Here is a 17,712-nt window from a genome sequence, read left to right as displayed (position 1 = left end):
GGGAGACAGACATTAATATAAATAAATTATAAATATGTACTTATGTGCTGTTGGGCTGGGAGGGGGGATGAATATAGGAAGCGAGTAAGGGCAGCGCAGAAGGGAGTGGGAGAAGAGGAAAGGAGGGCTTAGTTTGGGAAGGCCTTTTGGAGGAAGTGTACCTTCAATAAGGCTTTGAGGGCTGGGAGAATAATTGTCTGAGGGAGGGCATTGCAGGCTAGAGGCAGGATGTGGCAAGGGGTCAGTTGTGAGATAGACAAGACAAGGTTGTAATAGGAGAGTAGCAAGGTGAGGTGACAGAGGGCAAGGTGATCGAATGCTTTGAAGCCAGTGGTGAGGAGTTTTTGTTTGATGAGGAGGTTGATGGGCATCCACTTGAGTTTCTTGAGTGGGGGAACATCGCCCTTTGGGGAACTGGATATTTGATTTTCTTTCCATTATTTTCAGATGGGCACATTCAAAGCACCCGATGGTGAATATTTTCTCGAGCCTCTGTTGAAGGCAGACGGTAGTGAACACGAAGACGGTCATAACAAACCGCATCTCATCTACAGGTACGAAGAGATCAAAAATGATCATTCTCAGGCTCTGCCCAGACCTTGCGACGTGTCAGGTAAAATAGTACTTTACATTCTGTGTGATTTCACTACCCCAAACCCTGGACCTGTGTTTTCGGGGATGACGTTTATGGAGTCAGCTTAGTTATGTTTTTTTCTGCAAGTCTTGGGTCTTGTCCAGACCCCTTCCAGTGCCAACCTCAGGATTCCAGCTGGTAGTGCCTGGATCGTGGAGCAGCTTTGGGGACCCCCCACACCCTCAAAGCTGTAGGGGAATGCAGGGAGATTGGATCTTGAGGGACTCTTCTATTTGGGGAACCAGGGAAAGACTACAGTCTGCCTCCTTTCATGGGTTGCTTGCTGCCTAGGACACATATCCTATGATTGTTTACTTAATAATAATAATAATAATAATAATAATGGCATTTATTAAGCGCTTACTCTGTGCAAAGCACTGTTCTAAGCGTTGGGGAGGTTACAAGGTGATCAGGTTATCCCACAGGGGGCTCACAGTCTTCATCCCCATTTTACCGATGAGGTAACTGAGGGCCAGAGAAGTGAAGTGACTTGCCCAAAGTCACACAGCTGACAACTGGCGGAGCTGGGATTGTTTTGGTATCTGTCTCCCCCTTCTAGACCGTACGCTTGTTGTTAAGTAGGGATTGGCTCTATTTGTTGCTGAGTTGCACTGCACACACTAAGTATTCAATAAATACAATTGAATGAATGAATCATCAATCGTATTTATTGAGCGATGACTATCCTCAAGGTTGCTCTGAGCCTTTCTCCGTCCTTGGGCTTCTGACTTATTTCCAGCTTTATTAGGGGGTCATGGGATTCTGAGCCCAGGGAACCCCAGTGCTGTGGCTTTATGACCTCAAGAATGTGTAACTAGGTAACTGCTAAGCTTTTAGGAAAAAAGTGCCTAAAGATGATGATGACAATACTAAATATAATAATGAAGAATTATGGTACTTATTAAGCACTTACTATGTGCCAAACACTGTAATAAGTGCTAGGATAGATACACGTTAATCAGGTCAGGCACTATTCTGGTCCCACATGGTGATTACAGTTCAATCTAATAATCAATCAGTGGTATTTCTTGAGTGCTTATTGAGTGCAGAGCACTGTACTAAGTGCTTGGGAGAGTACAGTGTAACACATATTAATAAATATACACAAATAAATAAATACAGTAGACACATTCCTGCACACAGTGAGGTCACAGTCTAGAGGGGGAGACAGACATTAATATAAATAAATAAATGGAATAAATAACTCTTTTGCCCACATTAAGCAGAATTGGGATTTACTTCCCATTTTACAGGTGAGGAAAGAGTGATTGTGGTATTGGCGAAGTGCTCACTCTGTACCAAGCCATATACAAAGTGCCAGTGTAAATAAAGTACAATAATAGAATCACTGTCTGAGGGACAGGGAAAACAGGTATTTAATCCCATTTTACAGATGAGGAAACTGAGGCACAGAGAAGGTAGGAAGGGGCTTCTTGGCCATCACCGAATGGCAAGAGGGTTATTGAGTCCTAAGCAGGGGTGTGATTTAACCCTCAGGAGTGCTCATGTCCCTACTCCTCTTTCTTCAGATAAGAATTCATTCACCCATGTCGTGGCCTTCAAAAGATTAAGCACATCACCATAACTCAGATGATGTCATTCTCCCTAAATAATGAGAAAGCTCAGTGAAATTTCTTTTTCTCATTCTTTACAGACGTAGTCAGATTTACCATCGTATATGTTACTAATGCATTTCAGGTTCTGACAAAATAGTCTAAATCTACTTGCAGAAAGAATCGATGGGGACTATTAAAGAAATGAACAGATTTTGTATTTCATTCTTGCCATCATGTCACTTGGGGGACAGAATACATTAGACTATAGCTTCAATTCGGGGGTGTAATTTTAGAAAAAAATGCAGGCATCCTGCAGACGGACTTTCACAACTTTAGCCACTGAAAGTAGAGCAGAGGATCAGATATTTAATTCCACTAAGCTATAGTTTTGAAAGGTTAGAACCCAGAAATAATAGGCAAAAGGTTAATTTTGGAAAAAAAAGTTATTTGATTGGATGACTGAATTCACGTTATTCCAAAATTAGTTTTAGAAGTTGATGAGTTTTAAAATCAGTGCATCCGAGTGAGTGTGTATCTGCTTGAATCTTCACCATTTTTCGAATGACAGATAATGATGTAGTTGAAAAAAGGCACCTGCAGTTATCATCAAAGTACAAAATCTAAACAAGAGTGGGATTAGAAAGGATTTTTTTGAGACTGTAGGTGTCCATAAACTATAGTTCCAAACAGTGAATACCATCATTTTTGAGAAATAATGATATCTTTGAAGATTCTGCCTGTGTAATGCACTTCTTAACCCTTGCTATTATGAGAGTGCCATTTTAGAGTGTTTCTTACTGTGTCTAAGGCAGTGTTTTAAAATCTGTTGACATAATAGGTGCCTTTCTTGTGCTTTTAATATGAACATAAGGAATTCATTTTTATGGCTTCAAAGAAAGCACAAATGGGTTGGCTTCACAATAGAGTGTTAGAGAAAGGAGCTAATGCTTGATGTAACCTAGCATTGAGAAGCAACTTATTTAATGAATAGTTCGTCGCCATAAAATGAAAACCCCCCCAAGTAGGTATTCTGAATGCATATTACATGTCAGGAAATTTATGCAATTCCCTTAGTTCAAAACCGCAACCCCTGCCCATTAGCAGGGAGAAAATGGTGAAAGAAAAAACTGGACAAAGCATTTCTATTTGGAAGAAGAATTTTTTCCTTTGGTTAGTGAACAGGAAATACAGTGTAGTGGAAATACAGTGTAGTGGTGTGGACATTTCATGTGTATTCATTTTTTTCCCCCGGAAATTCGGTTATGTATTTAAATCAAAATATTTGAAAGAGAACTTCTGTTTTCAAAATTTCAATTGTGAAGTATGGTTTTGGTATTTAGTAAGGAGTTTTGCATTTAAATCCAGAATTTTTAAAATCAGCCTCTTTTTTAAAAGTCAATTATGAGTTCTAATGATGGTATTCAATAAGAAATCTTGTTTTTAAATTCAAATATTTAAAATCAGTTTTTAACAAAACTGCAGTTACAAATAATAATTTGGGTATTTATTATGGGCATACTACAAGCCTGGGACTAACTGCTGAAGTAGATGCAAGAAATCAGATCTTAAATTCACCGTAAGCTAAACATACAAATAAGATATTTTGGTTCAAATGTGAGCAATGGCTGTTAGCTAATCACTGAATTAATTAATCATTTGTTCCTCATTTTTGTGGACATAATTGGACAATTATACATCCAGCTAGGGAACTGAAGACTGATTTTTTTTTTTTGCATACTCATTTTGTTGCTCACAAATCCCTGTTGCTTCAGACACATAAAAAGATATGCAAAAAGGCTTTTGAATAGACGTTCTTAAAACTAACCACTTAAAATCAAAACAGAAAACAAAGAAACCTTGTAACTCTCTGACATTTCTGAATATCCACTTGAGAAGCAGCATTGCCTAGTGGATAGAGCTCAGGCCTAGAAATCAGAAAGACCTGGGTTTTAATTCCAGCTTTGCCACTTTCCTGCTCTGTGACCTTTGGTAAGTCTCTTAACTTCTCTGTGCCTCAGTTAACTCTCTGTAAAATGATAATATTAATAATGATAATAATAATAATGTTATTTGTTAAGAACTTACTATGTACCAAGCACCGTTTTGGGGATTTAAACTGTAATTCCCCTGTGGGAGATGTACCTCAGTGCTTAGTACAGTGCCTGGCGTATAGTAAGTACTTAACAAATACCATTAAAAAAATCTAATTTTACTTTAGTAAGCTGCAATTTCTACAGCATTATTATTCACTCTAATCCATTATGAAGAAGCAGCGTGGTTTATGGAAAGAGCACAGGCTTGGGAGTCGGAGGTCGTGGGTTCTAATCCCGCCTCTGCCACTTGTCTACTCTGTGACCTTGGGCAAGTCACTTAACTTCTCTGTGCCTCAGTTACCTCATCTGTAAAATGGGGACTAAAAATGAGGGTGCCATGTGGGACAACCTGATTACCCTGTATCTACCCCAGCGCTTAGAACGATGCCTGGCACATAGTAACCGCTTAACAAATACCACAATTATTACCACAATTATGGGGGTCGGGGGAGATGAGAGCAGGCAAGGCGGAGCAGAGAGACCAGAGGAGAGGCAGTATTCATTCATTCATTCATTCAATCCGCTCAATAAATACAATATGTATGTATGTGTGTATGTGTTTATTAGTACATATTTATTCTATTTATTTTATTTTGTTAATATGTTTTGTTTTGTTCTCTGCCTCCCCCTTCTAGACTGTGAGCCCACTGTTGGGTAGGGACTGTCTCTATATGTTGCCAACTTGTACTTCCCAAGCGCTTAGTACAGTGCTCTGCACACAGTAAGCGCTCAATAAATATGATTGAATAAATGAATGGATGAATCATATTTATTGAGCGCTTATTGTGTGCAAAGCACTGTACTAAGTGCTTGGGAAGTACAAGTTGGCAACGAATAGAGACGGTCCCTACCCAACAACGGGCTCACAGTCTAGAAGTGGGGGACAGACAACAAAACACAAGACACATGTAGGCAGGTGTCAAAATCATCAGAACAAATAGAATTAACGCTATATGCACATCATTAACAAAATAAATAGAATAGTAAATATATAAAAATAAAATAAATAGAGTAATAAATCTGCACAAACAAATATACAGGTGCTGTGGGGAGGGGAAGGAGGTAGGGCGGGGGGATGGGGAGGAGGAGAGGAAAAAGGGGGCTCAGTGTAGGAAGGCCTCCCGGAGGAGGTGAGCTCTCAGTAGGGCTATGAAGGGAGGAAGAGAGCTAGCTTGAGATGTGTGGAAGGAGGGCATTCCAGGCCAGGGAAAGGACTTGGGCCGGGGGTTGACAGCGGGACAGGTGAGAATGAGGCCCAGTGAGGTGGTTAGCAGCAGAGGAGCGGAGGGTGCGGGCTGGGCTGGAGAAGGAGAGAAGGGAGGTGAGGTAGGGTGAGGTGAGATGGGAGAGGACAAAGCAGTACAATTGGTAGACATAATCCCTGCCCCCAAGGATTTTACAAGTTCTACAATCATTCTCTTTGGCCCTTTAGAAGCCATTCATTCATTCATTCAACAGTATTTACTGAGCATTTACTTTGTGAAGCAGCATGGCTCAGTGGAAGGAGCACGGGCTTTGGAGTCAGTGCTCTGGGGTTCAAATCCTGGCTCCGCCAATTGTCAGCTGTGTGACTTTGGGCAAATCACTTAACTTCTCCGTGCCTCAGTTACCTTATCTGTAAAATGGGGATTAAGACTGTGAGCCTGATCACCTTGTAACCTCCCCAGCGCTCAGAACAGTGCTTTGCAAATAGTAAGCAGTTAATAAATGCCATCATTATTGTTATTAGGAGGGGGTGAGGGGATGGAGAGCCTTGAAGCCGAGAGTGAGGAGTTTTTGCTTGATTCGTAGGTTGACAGGCAGCCACTGGAGATTTTTGAGGAGGGGAGTAATGTGCCCAGGGTGTGTCTGCACAGAGATGATCCGGGCAGCAGAGTGAAGTATAGACTGAAGTGGGGAGAGACAGGAGGATGGGAGATCAGAGAGGAGGCTGATGCAGTAATCCAGTCGGGATAGGATGAGAGATCAAACCAGCAGGGTAGTGGTTTGGATGGAGAGGAAAGGGCGGATCTTGGCGGTGTTGTGGAGGTGAGACCAGCAGATTTTGGTGACGGATTAGATATGTGGTGTGAATGAGAGAACAGAGTTGAGGATGACACCAAGGTTGGGGGCTTGCAATAGAAAAGCCCAATTCTGTGCTACACCCTCTTGCTACTACAGGTGAAAATTACATTTAGAGGATTTGGGAGCGTGTTGAGTCAGACGCTGTGCTGTACTCACATGGCCATGGTGCCTCTCTTTAAGGGATTCACCAGTTAGCAGCATCACTGTCCAGAAAGGAGAAGAACTTTTGTGGAACATTACCATTACTACTAAGAAGTTATTCATTAATTCATTCATTCAATCGTATTTATTGAGCGCTTACTGTGTGCAGAGCACTGTACTTAGCGCTTGGGAAGTACAAGTTGACAACATATAGAGACAGTCCCTACCCAACAGCGGACTCACAGTCTAGAAGATAAGTAGTGGTTCATTTTATCAGGTGAATGTTAGCTTCTCAGGTAAATGTGTTCGAAAAATATCATTCCTCCTACTCAGATCCCTCTTTGAGCACCAGTTGTGAGAAAATTAGTCACTCATAATCGACTTTAGCTTACTCCTGAGTAAGCTAGCTTACACTAGACTGTGAACTCATTGTGGGCAGGGATCGTAGCTGTTTATTGTTACTTTGTAATAATAATAATAATGGTGGTATATGTTAGGCAGCGTGAGAAGCAGCGTGGCTCAGTGGAAAGAGCCTGGGCTTTGGAGTCAGAGGTCATGGGTTCAAACCCTGACTCTGCCAATTGTCAGCTGTGTGACTTTGGGCAGGTCACTTAACTTCTCTGGGCCTCAGTTACCTCATTTGTAAAATGGGGATGAAGACTGTGAGCCCCCCATGGGACAACCTCATCACCTTGTAACCTCCTCAGTGCTTAGAACAGTTCTTGGCACATAGTAAGCGCTTAAAAAATGCCATCATTATTATTATTACTATTATTAGTATTATTAAGCACTTACTATGTGCCTAGCACTGTTCTAAGCCCCGGGGTAAATACAGGTAATCAGGTTGTCCCATGTGGGGCTCACAGTCTTAATCCCCATTTCAGTCTTAATCCCCATTTAACAGATGAGGTAACTGGGGCACACAGAAGTTAAGTGACTTACCCAAAGTCACGCAGCTGATAAATGGCGGAGCCGGAATTAGAACCCATGACCTCTGAATCCCAAGCCCTGGCTGTTGCCACTAGGCCATGTGTATTCTCCCAAGGACTTAGTATAGTGCTCTGCACACAGTAAGTGCTCAGTAAATACTGTTGAATGAATGAATGAATGAATGGCTTGTAAAGGGCCAAAGAGAATGATTGTAGATCTTGTAAAGTCCTTGAGGGCAGGGACAATGTCTACCAGTTGTATTGCTTTGTCCTCTCCCATGTGCCTTAGTCCAATGCTCTGCCCAGAATATGGGCTCAATAAATGTGATTCCGAATGATCTTCTTACCAAAGAATTGGAACAGTCAAGTATGATGTAATAGTTTCTCCAGCTGCCATTCAGCACAGGAACCTCCTCTATTTTTATTGCATAGAATCTAGGTCCTAGTAACCAACCTTTGCTTGTAATTTTGGGAAATTGGTAGGTCTCCAAAATATTCTATTTGACCTAAAAAGTATGATTTGGTCCCACACTTATTTACTAAAAGCAACTTGAACTGCTCCTTTCTGCAGCCATCTCCATACTTGCCCAACTCAGTAGATCAAGTACACAAGCATCTGCCTGGCTCAGGTACAGTCCCAGTTGCATTCCTGACAAGATGCATTAAGCAGTCTTTGCCCCAAAGCCCCTGAGTGGCAGGGAACTCAGAAGAGAGACTAAAGAAGCCTGGTTTCCTTGTTTGTAAAGTTAAAATGTCTTCTAGGGGACTTTCTCCCCAAATCACCACAGCATGGAATATCGCTGAGGAAAATCCCCCAGGAGCGATTCCTTCCATCTGTCTTCCACCTCAAATTCATCATCATCATCAATCGTATTTATTGAGCGCTTACTGTGTGTGGACCACCACCCTGGCCTACATACTACATGTCTTCATAACCCAAGAGACAAATTATTTCTGGCCACTCCCTGCCCCCTACCCCCAGATTCCTATGAAAGCTAAATGAAAAAAATGGGCCTTGTTTTTTTTAGGCTCATTAGTTTTTGGTTTTTTCAGGGCCAGGATTTATAGGATGGGGCTTATTTTCATTTCAGTAAGAATGGTTAAGAACTGAATATTGCACTTTCCTGTATGGCCACATTTTAACAATAAGTACAATAATGATTGTGGTATTGATTAAGTACTTCTTACTAGACTGTAAGCTTGCTGGGGGCAGGGAATGTGTCATCTTATTGTTGTACTGCACTCTCCCAAGCGTTTAGTACAGTGTTCTGCACACAGTAAATTCTCAATAAATATGATTGAATGAATGAATGAATAAATGAATCCAATCAATCAATCAATCAGTTGTATTTATTGAGCGCTTACTCTGTGCAGAGCACTGTACTAAGCGCTTGGGAAGTACAAGTTGGCAACAAGGAATCCAGTGTTGGACTCCAGCACAGTATTAAGCTCTGGGATTAATCAGGTTGGACACAGACTCTCTTCCACCTGGAATTTACTATTAAGTAGGATGGAAAACAGGTTTTTAATCCCCACTTTACAGATTGGGAAACTGAGGCACTGAGAAGTTAAATGACTTGCTCAAGGTCTCAAAGAGACAACTGGCAGAACTGAGATTAGAATCTAGGTCTTCTAACTCCCAGGCCCATTAACTTTCCTCTTCACTCATTCAGTCGTATTTATTGAGTGCTTACTGTGTGCAGAGCGCTTGGGAAGTACAAGTTGGCAACATATAGATACGGTCCCTACCCAACAACGGGCTCACAGTCTAGAAGGGGGAGACAGACAACAAAACAAAACATTTGGGCAGGTGTCAAGTTGTCAGAAAAAGTAGAATTAAAGCTAGATGCACATCATTAACAAAATAAATAGAATAGTAAATATGTACCACGTTGCTTCTCAAAGTAATGAGCCCTGGGTTAAAAATTGGTCTTGATGTAAGAGAAGAAAGTATTTTCTCATCCTTTAACTCCTAAAGAGAATTCAAATTGAGATTCTTGTTCTATGAAGTCCCAGCACTTGAGATATTGTGAAACTAGCATCAGTTGATGGAAACTGATTCATTTTGATTCCACAGCGAGAAACTCTTATTTCCAAATAATAACTGGAGTACTTTATATGATATTTGTTATGCACTCACTTTGTGCAAAGCACTGTACTAAGTATTAGGAATTATACAGTGATGTAAGGAGTTTAGATATAGTCCCTATCCCATGTCCATCATCAATAAATCATATTTATTGGGTTCTTACTGTGTGCTGAGCATTGTAATAAGTGCTTGGGAGAACCCAGTACAGTAATGATAATGATAATAATAATAGTTGTGGTGTTTGTTAAGCGTTTACTATTTGTTAGGCACTTGTAACCCAGAGTTTAGAACAGTGCTTTGCACATAGTAAGCGCTTAATAAATGCCATTATTATTAATAAATGCTGGGGTAGATACAAGCAAACTGGGTTGGACACAGTCCCTGTCCTTCGCGTGGCTCACATTCTCAATCCCCACTTTACAGATGAGGTAACTGAGGCACAGGGAAGTGAAGTGGCTTGCCCCAGTCACACAGCAAAGTTTACAGGCTAGTGGTGCAGTGGGTGAGCAGATTTGGGGAGTGGAGAGTTGACATCTCCTTTTCAAGAACTTCACTGAATAGGTAGGGTCAATTCATTTGGTGTGTTAACAGCAGCATACTTTTACCATTCTGGTTGTAATTTGATTATCTCCCACTGTTTTGTAAGTCTGGGGCTTCCTGTTTGCTGTCTGCCTTTCTGCCATCTCCATTGGATTGGTTTTAATGTCACGTTGTTCCACTCCATATGTTTCATCAAAATCTGGTGTTGGGGAGGGGCCCATACTTTTGAAAGTGGCTTTGAAGTTTTCTGTGCATCTGTTTTTCTATTCTTCCTCTGTTACACATATTTTTCCATCTTTGCCTTTGTTTGGCCCATTGCCTGTTTTGAAATTTCCACATAGGGTTTTCGTCACTTTGTTGCTTGGTATATGGCTGTGATTGCCCATGTAGTGGCAGTTTCAGCTTTGATTGTGGGACCTTTCATACCCCCATTTACCTTTCCTTGTTTTATTTTTAATTATTTTTCAGGCTTTTTTATTCCTCAATAATTTTCTAATGTCTTGCCAATTTTTACTTCTGGAACGTTTTCTTTGACTACTTTTCATGTCCAAATGGGGCATTAAATCCTTAAAAAAATCGAATTCTTACCCTTCATTCTGATTATTACTCTATTGTGTATTGTCACAACATTTATCCTGCTATATGGGTGGAGTGAGGAAAGGCTCAAAATCTTGATATTTGTAGTATTCAGAATGAAATAGAAATTTAATTTGTGATGTTGCCATTAACTACTTTCTAGTTCATTCATTCATTCAATTGTATTTATGGAGCGCTTGCTGTGTGCAGAGCACTGTTAGTAAGCGCTTGGAAAGTACAATTTGGCAACAGATAGAGACAACTCCTACCCAACAACTGTCTCACAGTCTAGAAGGGGGAGACAGATAACAATGCAAAACAAGTAGATAGACATAGTTCCCCAGGTTTCCAGTTGTCAGCAAGAGCTGGAGTGGAGAAAGAACTTCAGAATTGATGGGGTTAAACAAAAGAGCCAAGACCTTGGTTATCTGGTGCCATTACACAATTGGATGGAGTGAAGCTTGCAAAGCGAAATGAAGGAAACTCTGACTGAATAAAACACCATTTAATATTTGGAAATGGGAAATTTAGATTATGAAACAAGTGTCCTCCATATTCAGTGAGAAGGCCAAGTGATAGCACCTTAGGTGGTTGAGAACTACTACTCTCTTGATTATCAAACATTAATGCATTAATGTTGCTGTGCTGCCTACTCCATTCATTCAATCATATTTATTGAGTGCTTACTGTGTGCAGAGCACTGTACTAAGCACTTGGAAAGTACGATTCGGCAGCAGAGACAATCCCCACATCACAACGGGCTCACAGTCTAGAAGAGGGGAGATAAACAACAAAACAAAACAAGTAGATTTAATAGCATCAAAGTAAATAAATAGAAGTATAGGTAGTTACACATCATTAATAAAAAAATAGAATAATAAATATGTATATATATACACAAGTGCTGTGGGATGGGGAAGGGGGTAGAGCAGAGGGAGGGAGTAAGGGTGATGGGGAGGGGAGGAGGAGCAGAGGAAAAGGGGTGCTCAGTCTGGGAAGCCCTCCTAGAGGAGGTGTTTTCAGTAGGGCTTTGAAGGGAGGAAGAGAGGTAGTTTGGCGGATGTTTGGAGGGAGGGCATTCCAGGCCAGATGTACGATGTGGGCCAGGGGTTGACGGCGGGACAGGCGAGAATGAGGCCCAGTGAGGAGGTTAACGGCAGAAGAGCAGAGTGTGCAGGCTGGGCTGGAGAAGGAGAGAAGGGAGGTGAGGTAGGAGGGGGCAAGGTGATGGAGAGCTTTGAAGCCAAGAGTGAGGAGTTTTTTTCTTCATTTGAAGGTTGATAGGCAACCACTGGAGATTTTTGAGAAAGCGACTGACATGCCCAGAGTGTTTCTGTACAGAGATAATCTGAGCAGCAGAGTGAAGTATAGACTGAAGGGGGAGAGACAGGAGGATGGGAGATCAGAAAGGAGGCCGGAGTGGTAATCCATTCGGGATAGGATGAGAGATTGAACCAGTAAGGTAGCAGTTTGGATGGAGAGGAAAGGGCGGATCGTGGTGATGTTGTGGAGATGAGACCGGCAGGTTTTGGTGTGGGATTGGATGTGTGGGGTGCATGAGAGAGCGGAGTCAAGGTTGACATCAAGGTTGCGGGCTTGTGAGATGGAAAGGATGGCAGTGTCATCCACAGTGATGGGACAGTCAGGGAGAGGACAGGGTTTGGGAGGGAAGATAAACTCAGTCTTGGATATGTTGAGTTTTAGATGGCAGGCAGACATCCAGGTGGAGATGTCCTAAAGGCAGGAGGGAGGGAGAGAGAACTAGGGAGGAGATGTAGATTTGAACCAGAAATTCAGGACCACAGGAGAGCTCCACAGTATGGAAAAAGGAGAGATTGAGTATTCTGGATTAGCTTGATGTGAGGTTATTGAAACAGTCCACTGGAAATTTGCACCTTTGCTAAAGTTGAGAGACCAAGAAATGATTGGTCCCTGGGGAAGTTGCTAAATGGCAGGCTTGCTGTCAACAAAAACTCACCTCTTATCACCATATTTTTGTGTCTCATTTCTTTGATTATTGCTTTGGGAGCATTGGGTGATAAATCTGCTATAGCATCGTAGGGAAGAGTAGTCAGTATTCTCACTCCTCTGAGACAGAATTGAAGATATTGAAATGTTGGCAGATGTTTTTGAACACTTCTTGTGAAGCGTTGGGAGTCAGTCAAATTTATTGAGTGCTTTCTATGTGCATAGCACTGTACTGAGAGAGTACAGTTTGCAATCCTGTCTACACTGAGGGTCGTCCTGAAAATTGTCTTTTGGAAACAGAGGAGCACACACTGGTGTTTGGTGCCGTGGAGGTGTCAGAGATAGTCTCTTCTGCGGTCTATCTCTCCCAGCCACATCACAATGCATTTGGACGTGTTTGTGTTTGGGCGTCTCAGCACAAACCACCACCACTACTTCCAACACAACTCAAGCAAGCATATGTTATGCTGGCTTTAGTTCCTTATTGTGTGCTTACTCTGTGCAGTGTGCCAAGTGCTTGGACTCAATAGATCAATCAATCATACTTATTGTGCACTTACTGTGTGCAGAGCACTGTAATAATAGTAATAATAATGATGATGGTATTTGTTAAGTGCTTACTATGTGCAAAGCACTGTTCTAAGCTCTTGAAGGATACAAGGTAATCAGGTTGTCCCACGTGGGGCTTACAGTATTAATCCCCATTTTGCAGATGAGGGAACTGAGGCCCGGAGAAGTTAAGTGGCTTGCTCAAGGTTACACAGCTGACAAGTGGTGGAGCCGGGATTCAAATCCATGACCTCTGACTCTTTCCACTGAACCATGCTGCTTCTCTATACTAAGAATTTGGCACAATATTGTACATCTTAAAAAGGGACCAATATTTACACTTCCTCACACAGAAGCTTAATTCAGAGAAGGACAGAAATTAACAGAAAAAGGGGAAACTAACAGAAAGTTCCAAATCCCTAGTGCCTCATTTAATTTCTCTCACTAATTTACATGTTGAACAGGGTTGGGGAAAGACCCATTCCCAAAGACAAGGGCAACATGGCTTCCAGCAGACTCTCCTCAGGCACTAAGGGAAGAGAAGAGAGTCAAAGTAGCTCACTATATTTGTACTTAAAAATTCTGCCCCTGCGCAGATAGGAAGTGCTGTTTAATATCTTTTGGGAGGTGCCCTCTGAAGCAGAGGCCTTTTTGCCTCTGACTTTCCCGTCACTGTGGAAGGCACTACCATCCTTCCCGTCTCACAAGCCCGCAACCTTGGTGTCATCCTTGACTCCGCTCTCTCATTTACCCCACACATCCAATCCGTTACCAAAACCTGCTGGTCTCACCTTCACAACTTCGCCAAGATCTGCCCTTGCCTCTCCATCCAAATTGCTACCTTACTGGTTCAGTCTCTCATCCTATCCCAAATGGATTAGTGCATTGGCCTCCTTTCTGATCTCCCATCCTCTTGTCTCTCCCCGCTTCAATCTATTCTTAACTCTGCTGCCCGGATTATCTTTCTTTCTTTCTTTAGGAGGCCTTCCCAGACTGAGCCCCTTCTTTCCTCTCCCCCTCGCCCCCCTCTCCATCCCCCCGTCTTACCTCCTTCCCTTCCCCACAGCACCTGTATATATGTATATGTGGTTGTACATATTTATTACTCTATTTATTTATTTATTTATTTATTTTACTTGTACATTTCTATCCTACTTATTTTATTTTGTTGGTATGTTTGGTTCTGTTCTCTGTCTCCCCCTTTTAGACTGTGAGCCCACTGTTGGGTAGGGACTGTCTCTATGTGATGCCAATTTGTACTTCCCAAGCGCTTAGTACAGTGCTCTGCACATAGTAAGCGCTCAATAAATACGATTGATTGATTGATTGATTGATCTTTCTACAGAAACGCTCTGGGCTTGTCACTCCCCTCCTAAAAAATCTCCAGTGGTTGCCTATCAACCTTCGTTTGAAGCAAAAACTCCTATAGACTTCAAAGCTCTCCATCACTTTGCCCCCTCCTACCTCACCTCCCTTCTCTCCTTCTACGGCCCAGCCCGCACACTTTACTCCTCTGCCACTTCTAGACTGTGAGCCCATTGTTGGGTAGGGACCATCTCTATATGTTACAGATTTGTACTTCCCAAGCACTTAGTACAGTGCTCTGCACACAGAAAGAGCTCAATAAATACGATTGAATGAATGAAAATGAAGTCATCTTAAGGAGGATTCTTCTTCTCAGTCTCAGAGCTCCAACTCCAAAGGAAATCTGAGTGTTTGCTTATAAGGCAACGGTATCCAAAGAACGCTACACACATCATTTCTTTCTTCATTCTTTCTTATATTCTGTATCTTTTTTAGGTTTTTTTCTGACCTTGACCTCCATTTATCACTCTTTTCTGTTCTGCTCAGGTAATTAGAGGTTAAGTTGTGGTCCCCCTTGAAGCCCCTTGTGTAAAGGCCTCCAGAGTTAGTGAAATTGGCCAAGATTCTACAGCCCTAGTTATTTCGATATATAGCTGGTTTTTCAGGTGATATAGTTAAATTTGGAAGCTGATGTCATTCTTCTACAATAGCGTGTTCCTCTTGCTACCTTAATACTGATGGGAGCTGTCTGCATTCCAGGACCTCAGTGGTGGTAATCTTGTCCTGCCATTTGATAGGGAGTGTGGTCATAGGAGAAAATAGTGACACTGCTTGAGAAGCTGGATGTGTCTTCTGATGGAGGTCCACTGTTGTACAGTACAGTATGCCACAGTAGTGTACTTTGGAAAGCATAATTCAAATAAAAGGAGTTTACAATCCAGTTGGGCTAAAATAACTATGGTATTTGATAAGCGCTTACTATGTTCCAAGTGCTATTCGAAGCGCTGGGGTGGATACAAGGTTATCAGGTTGTCCCCGGCGGAGATCATGGTCTTAATCCCCATTTTACAGATGAGATAACTGAGGAACAGAGAAGCTAAATGACTTTCCCAAAGTCACACAGCTGCCAAGTGGCGGAGAAGGAACTTAGAACCCATGCCCTCTGACGTCCAAGACCACAGTCTTTCCTCTAAGCCACATTGCTTCTCTAAAGATTCTCTAAAGGCTAAAAGGTTGGTCAGTATTATAAATCTTCAACTTGGTGTGTTCATATTACTACAAACCATGTGCTATGGCAAATTTAGAATTGACCATTTATCCAAGTGCTCCAAATGAGCTACCAATAATAATAATAATTGTGGTATTTGTTTAGCATTTACTATGTGCCAGGCCCTGTATTAAGCACTGGGTGGAAACAAGCAAATCAGGTTGAACACAGTCTCTGTCCCACATGGGGCTCACAGTCTCAGTCCCCATTTTACAGATGAGATAACTGAGGCCCAGAGAAGTGAAGTGGCTTGTCCAAGGTCACACAGCAGACAAGTGACAGAGCTGGGATTAGAACCCACGACCTTTCATCCAGTTGTATTTATTGAGCACTTACTGTGTGCAGAGCACTATACTAAGCACTTGGGAGAGTACAATACAACAATAAACACATGTTCCTTTCCCACAACGAGCTTACAGTCTAGAGGTGGGAAGACGGACATCAATTCAAATAAATAAAATGACAGCTGTGAACATAAGTGCTGGAGGAGGGAAGAGAAAAGGGAGCAAGTCAGGGCAGCGCAGAAGGGAGTGGGAGATGAGGAAAAGTGGGACTTAGTCTGGGAAGGCCTCATGGAGGAGATGGGCCTTCAGGAAGGCTTTGAAGGTGGGGAGAGTAATTGTCGGTCAGATTTTAGTACAGTGCTCTGCACATAGTAAGCGCTCAATAAATACGATTGATGATTTGAGGAAGGAGGGCATTCCAGGCTAGAGGCGGGACTTTGGGTAGGAGTTGGCAGTGATATAGGCGAGATTGAGGCATTGTGAGAAGGCTGTGTTCTATCCACTACGCCATGCTGCTTCTCATAAAACCTATGTAACAATAAGTGACATCTGAACCGTTAAAAAGGCTAATATCAAGTCCAACTGGGCACAAGCTGCAGCTAAAAGTTCTGACCTGGGCACTGAAACGGGGCCCTTCTCGGTCAGACAGTCATCAAGACAGTGGGATAGTAACAAGAGGGAAACGACTCAGAAACGTTAAAAAAATATTTTGCGGTAAGTCTAATCTTGTCCAAATGAAACTTTTTAAGGATGCAGGTAGGGATTTGAAAACTGGAGTCAGAATGTGCTTTTCGATCAGTTCATTCATTCATTCAGTTGTATTTACTGAACGCTTACTGTGTGCAGAGCACTGTACTAAGCGCCTGGGAAGTACAAGTTGGTAACATATGGAGACGGTCCCTACCCCACAAATGGCTCACAGTCTAGAAGGGGGAGACAGACAACAAAACAAAACATGTGGACTGGTGTCAAATCATCAGAATAAATAGAAATAAAGCTAGATGCACATCATTAACAAGATTAATAGAATAGTAAATATGTACAAGTAAAATAAATAGAGTAATAAATCTGTACAAACATATTTACAGGTGCAGTGGGGAGGGGAAGGAGGTAGGGTGGGGGGGATGGGGAGGACGAAAGGAAAAAGGGGACTCAGTCTGTGAAGGCCTCCTTTAGGAGCTGAGCTCTCAGTAGGGCTTTGAAGGGAGGAATAATAGTAATAATGATGGTATTTGTTAAGCGCTTACTACGTGCAAAGCACTGTTCTAAGCGCTGGGGAGATACAAGGTGATCCGGTTGTCCCATGTGGGGCTCACAGTCTTAATCCCCATTTTACAGATGAGGGAACCGAGGCACAGAGAAGTTAAGTGACCTGCCCAAAGTCACACAGCTGACAAATTGGCAGAGCTGGGATTTGAACTCCTGACCTCTGACTCCAAAGCCCGCGCTCTTTCCACTGAGCCACGCTGTTTCTCAAATAAACAATGGTCACTTGGGCTCCATGATTAGTGTCCTTGTAGCTTACCACATCTCTAAAAAAGAAATAAATAAATTCCATCACCAATGGTGATTATTTTCTTATGACACTTCCCAATTTGGAAGCTGTTGTATTTTTCTTTTTCATTTTTACTATAATGATTCCTTATAGATTTTCATAAGATTACAAATCATGTTTTTGAAAATAATTTGTCTTTAAGCACAGTGGAGAGTAAGGAGC

At 42.1% G+C, this 17,712-nt stretch overlaps 1 protein-coding gene across 1 annotated transcript in view; it reads left to right on the top strand.

Annotated features, from left to right (window-relative positions):
- The first annotated feature begins 447 nt into the window (after positions 1–447).
- Positions 448–17,712, top strand: part of ADAMTS20 (ADAM metallopeptidase with thrombospondin type 1 motif 20) — a 231,939-nt gene continuing 214,674 nt past the window's right edge. The window contains exon 1 of the mRNA XM_038770479.1: positions 448–613. Within this exon, the coding sequence (XP_038626407.1) occupies positions 448–613 (166 nt within the window). The remainder of the gene's footprint in view (positions 614–17,712) is intronic.

The sequence above is a fragment of the Tachyglossus aculeatus genome, chromosome 2, assembly GCF_015852505.1.
Source record: "Tachyglossus aculeatus isolate mTacAcu1 chromosome 2, mTacAcu1.pri, whole genome shotgun sequence".
Classification (NCBI taxonomy): domain Eukaryota; kingdom Metazoa; phylum Chordata; class Mammalia; order Monotremata; family Tachyglossidae; genus Tachyglossus; species Tachyglossus aculeatus.
Note: the sequence above shows the minus strand (reverse complement) of the source record. Positions and strands in the feature narration are given on the sequence as shown.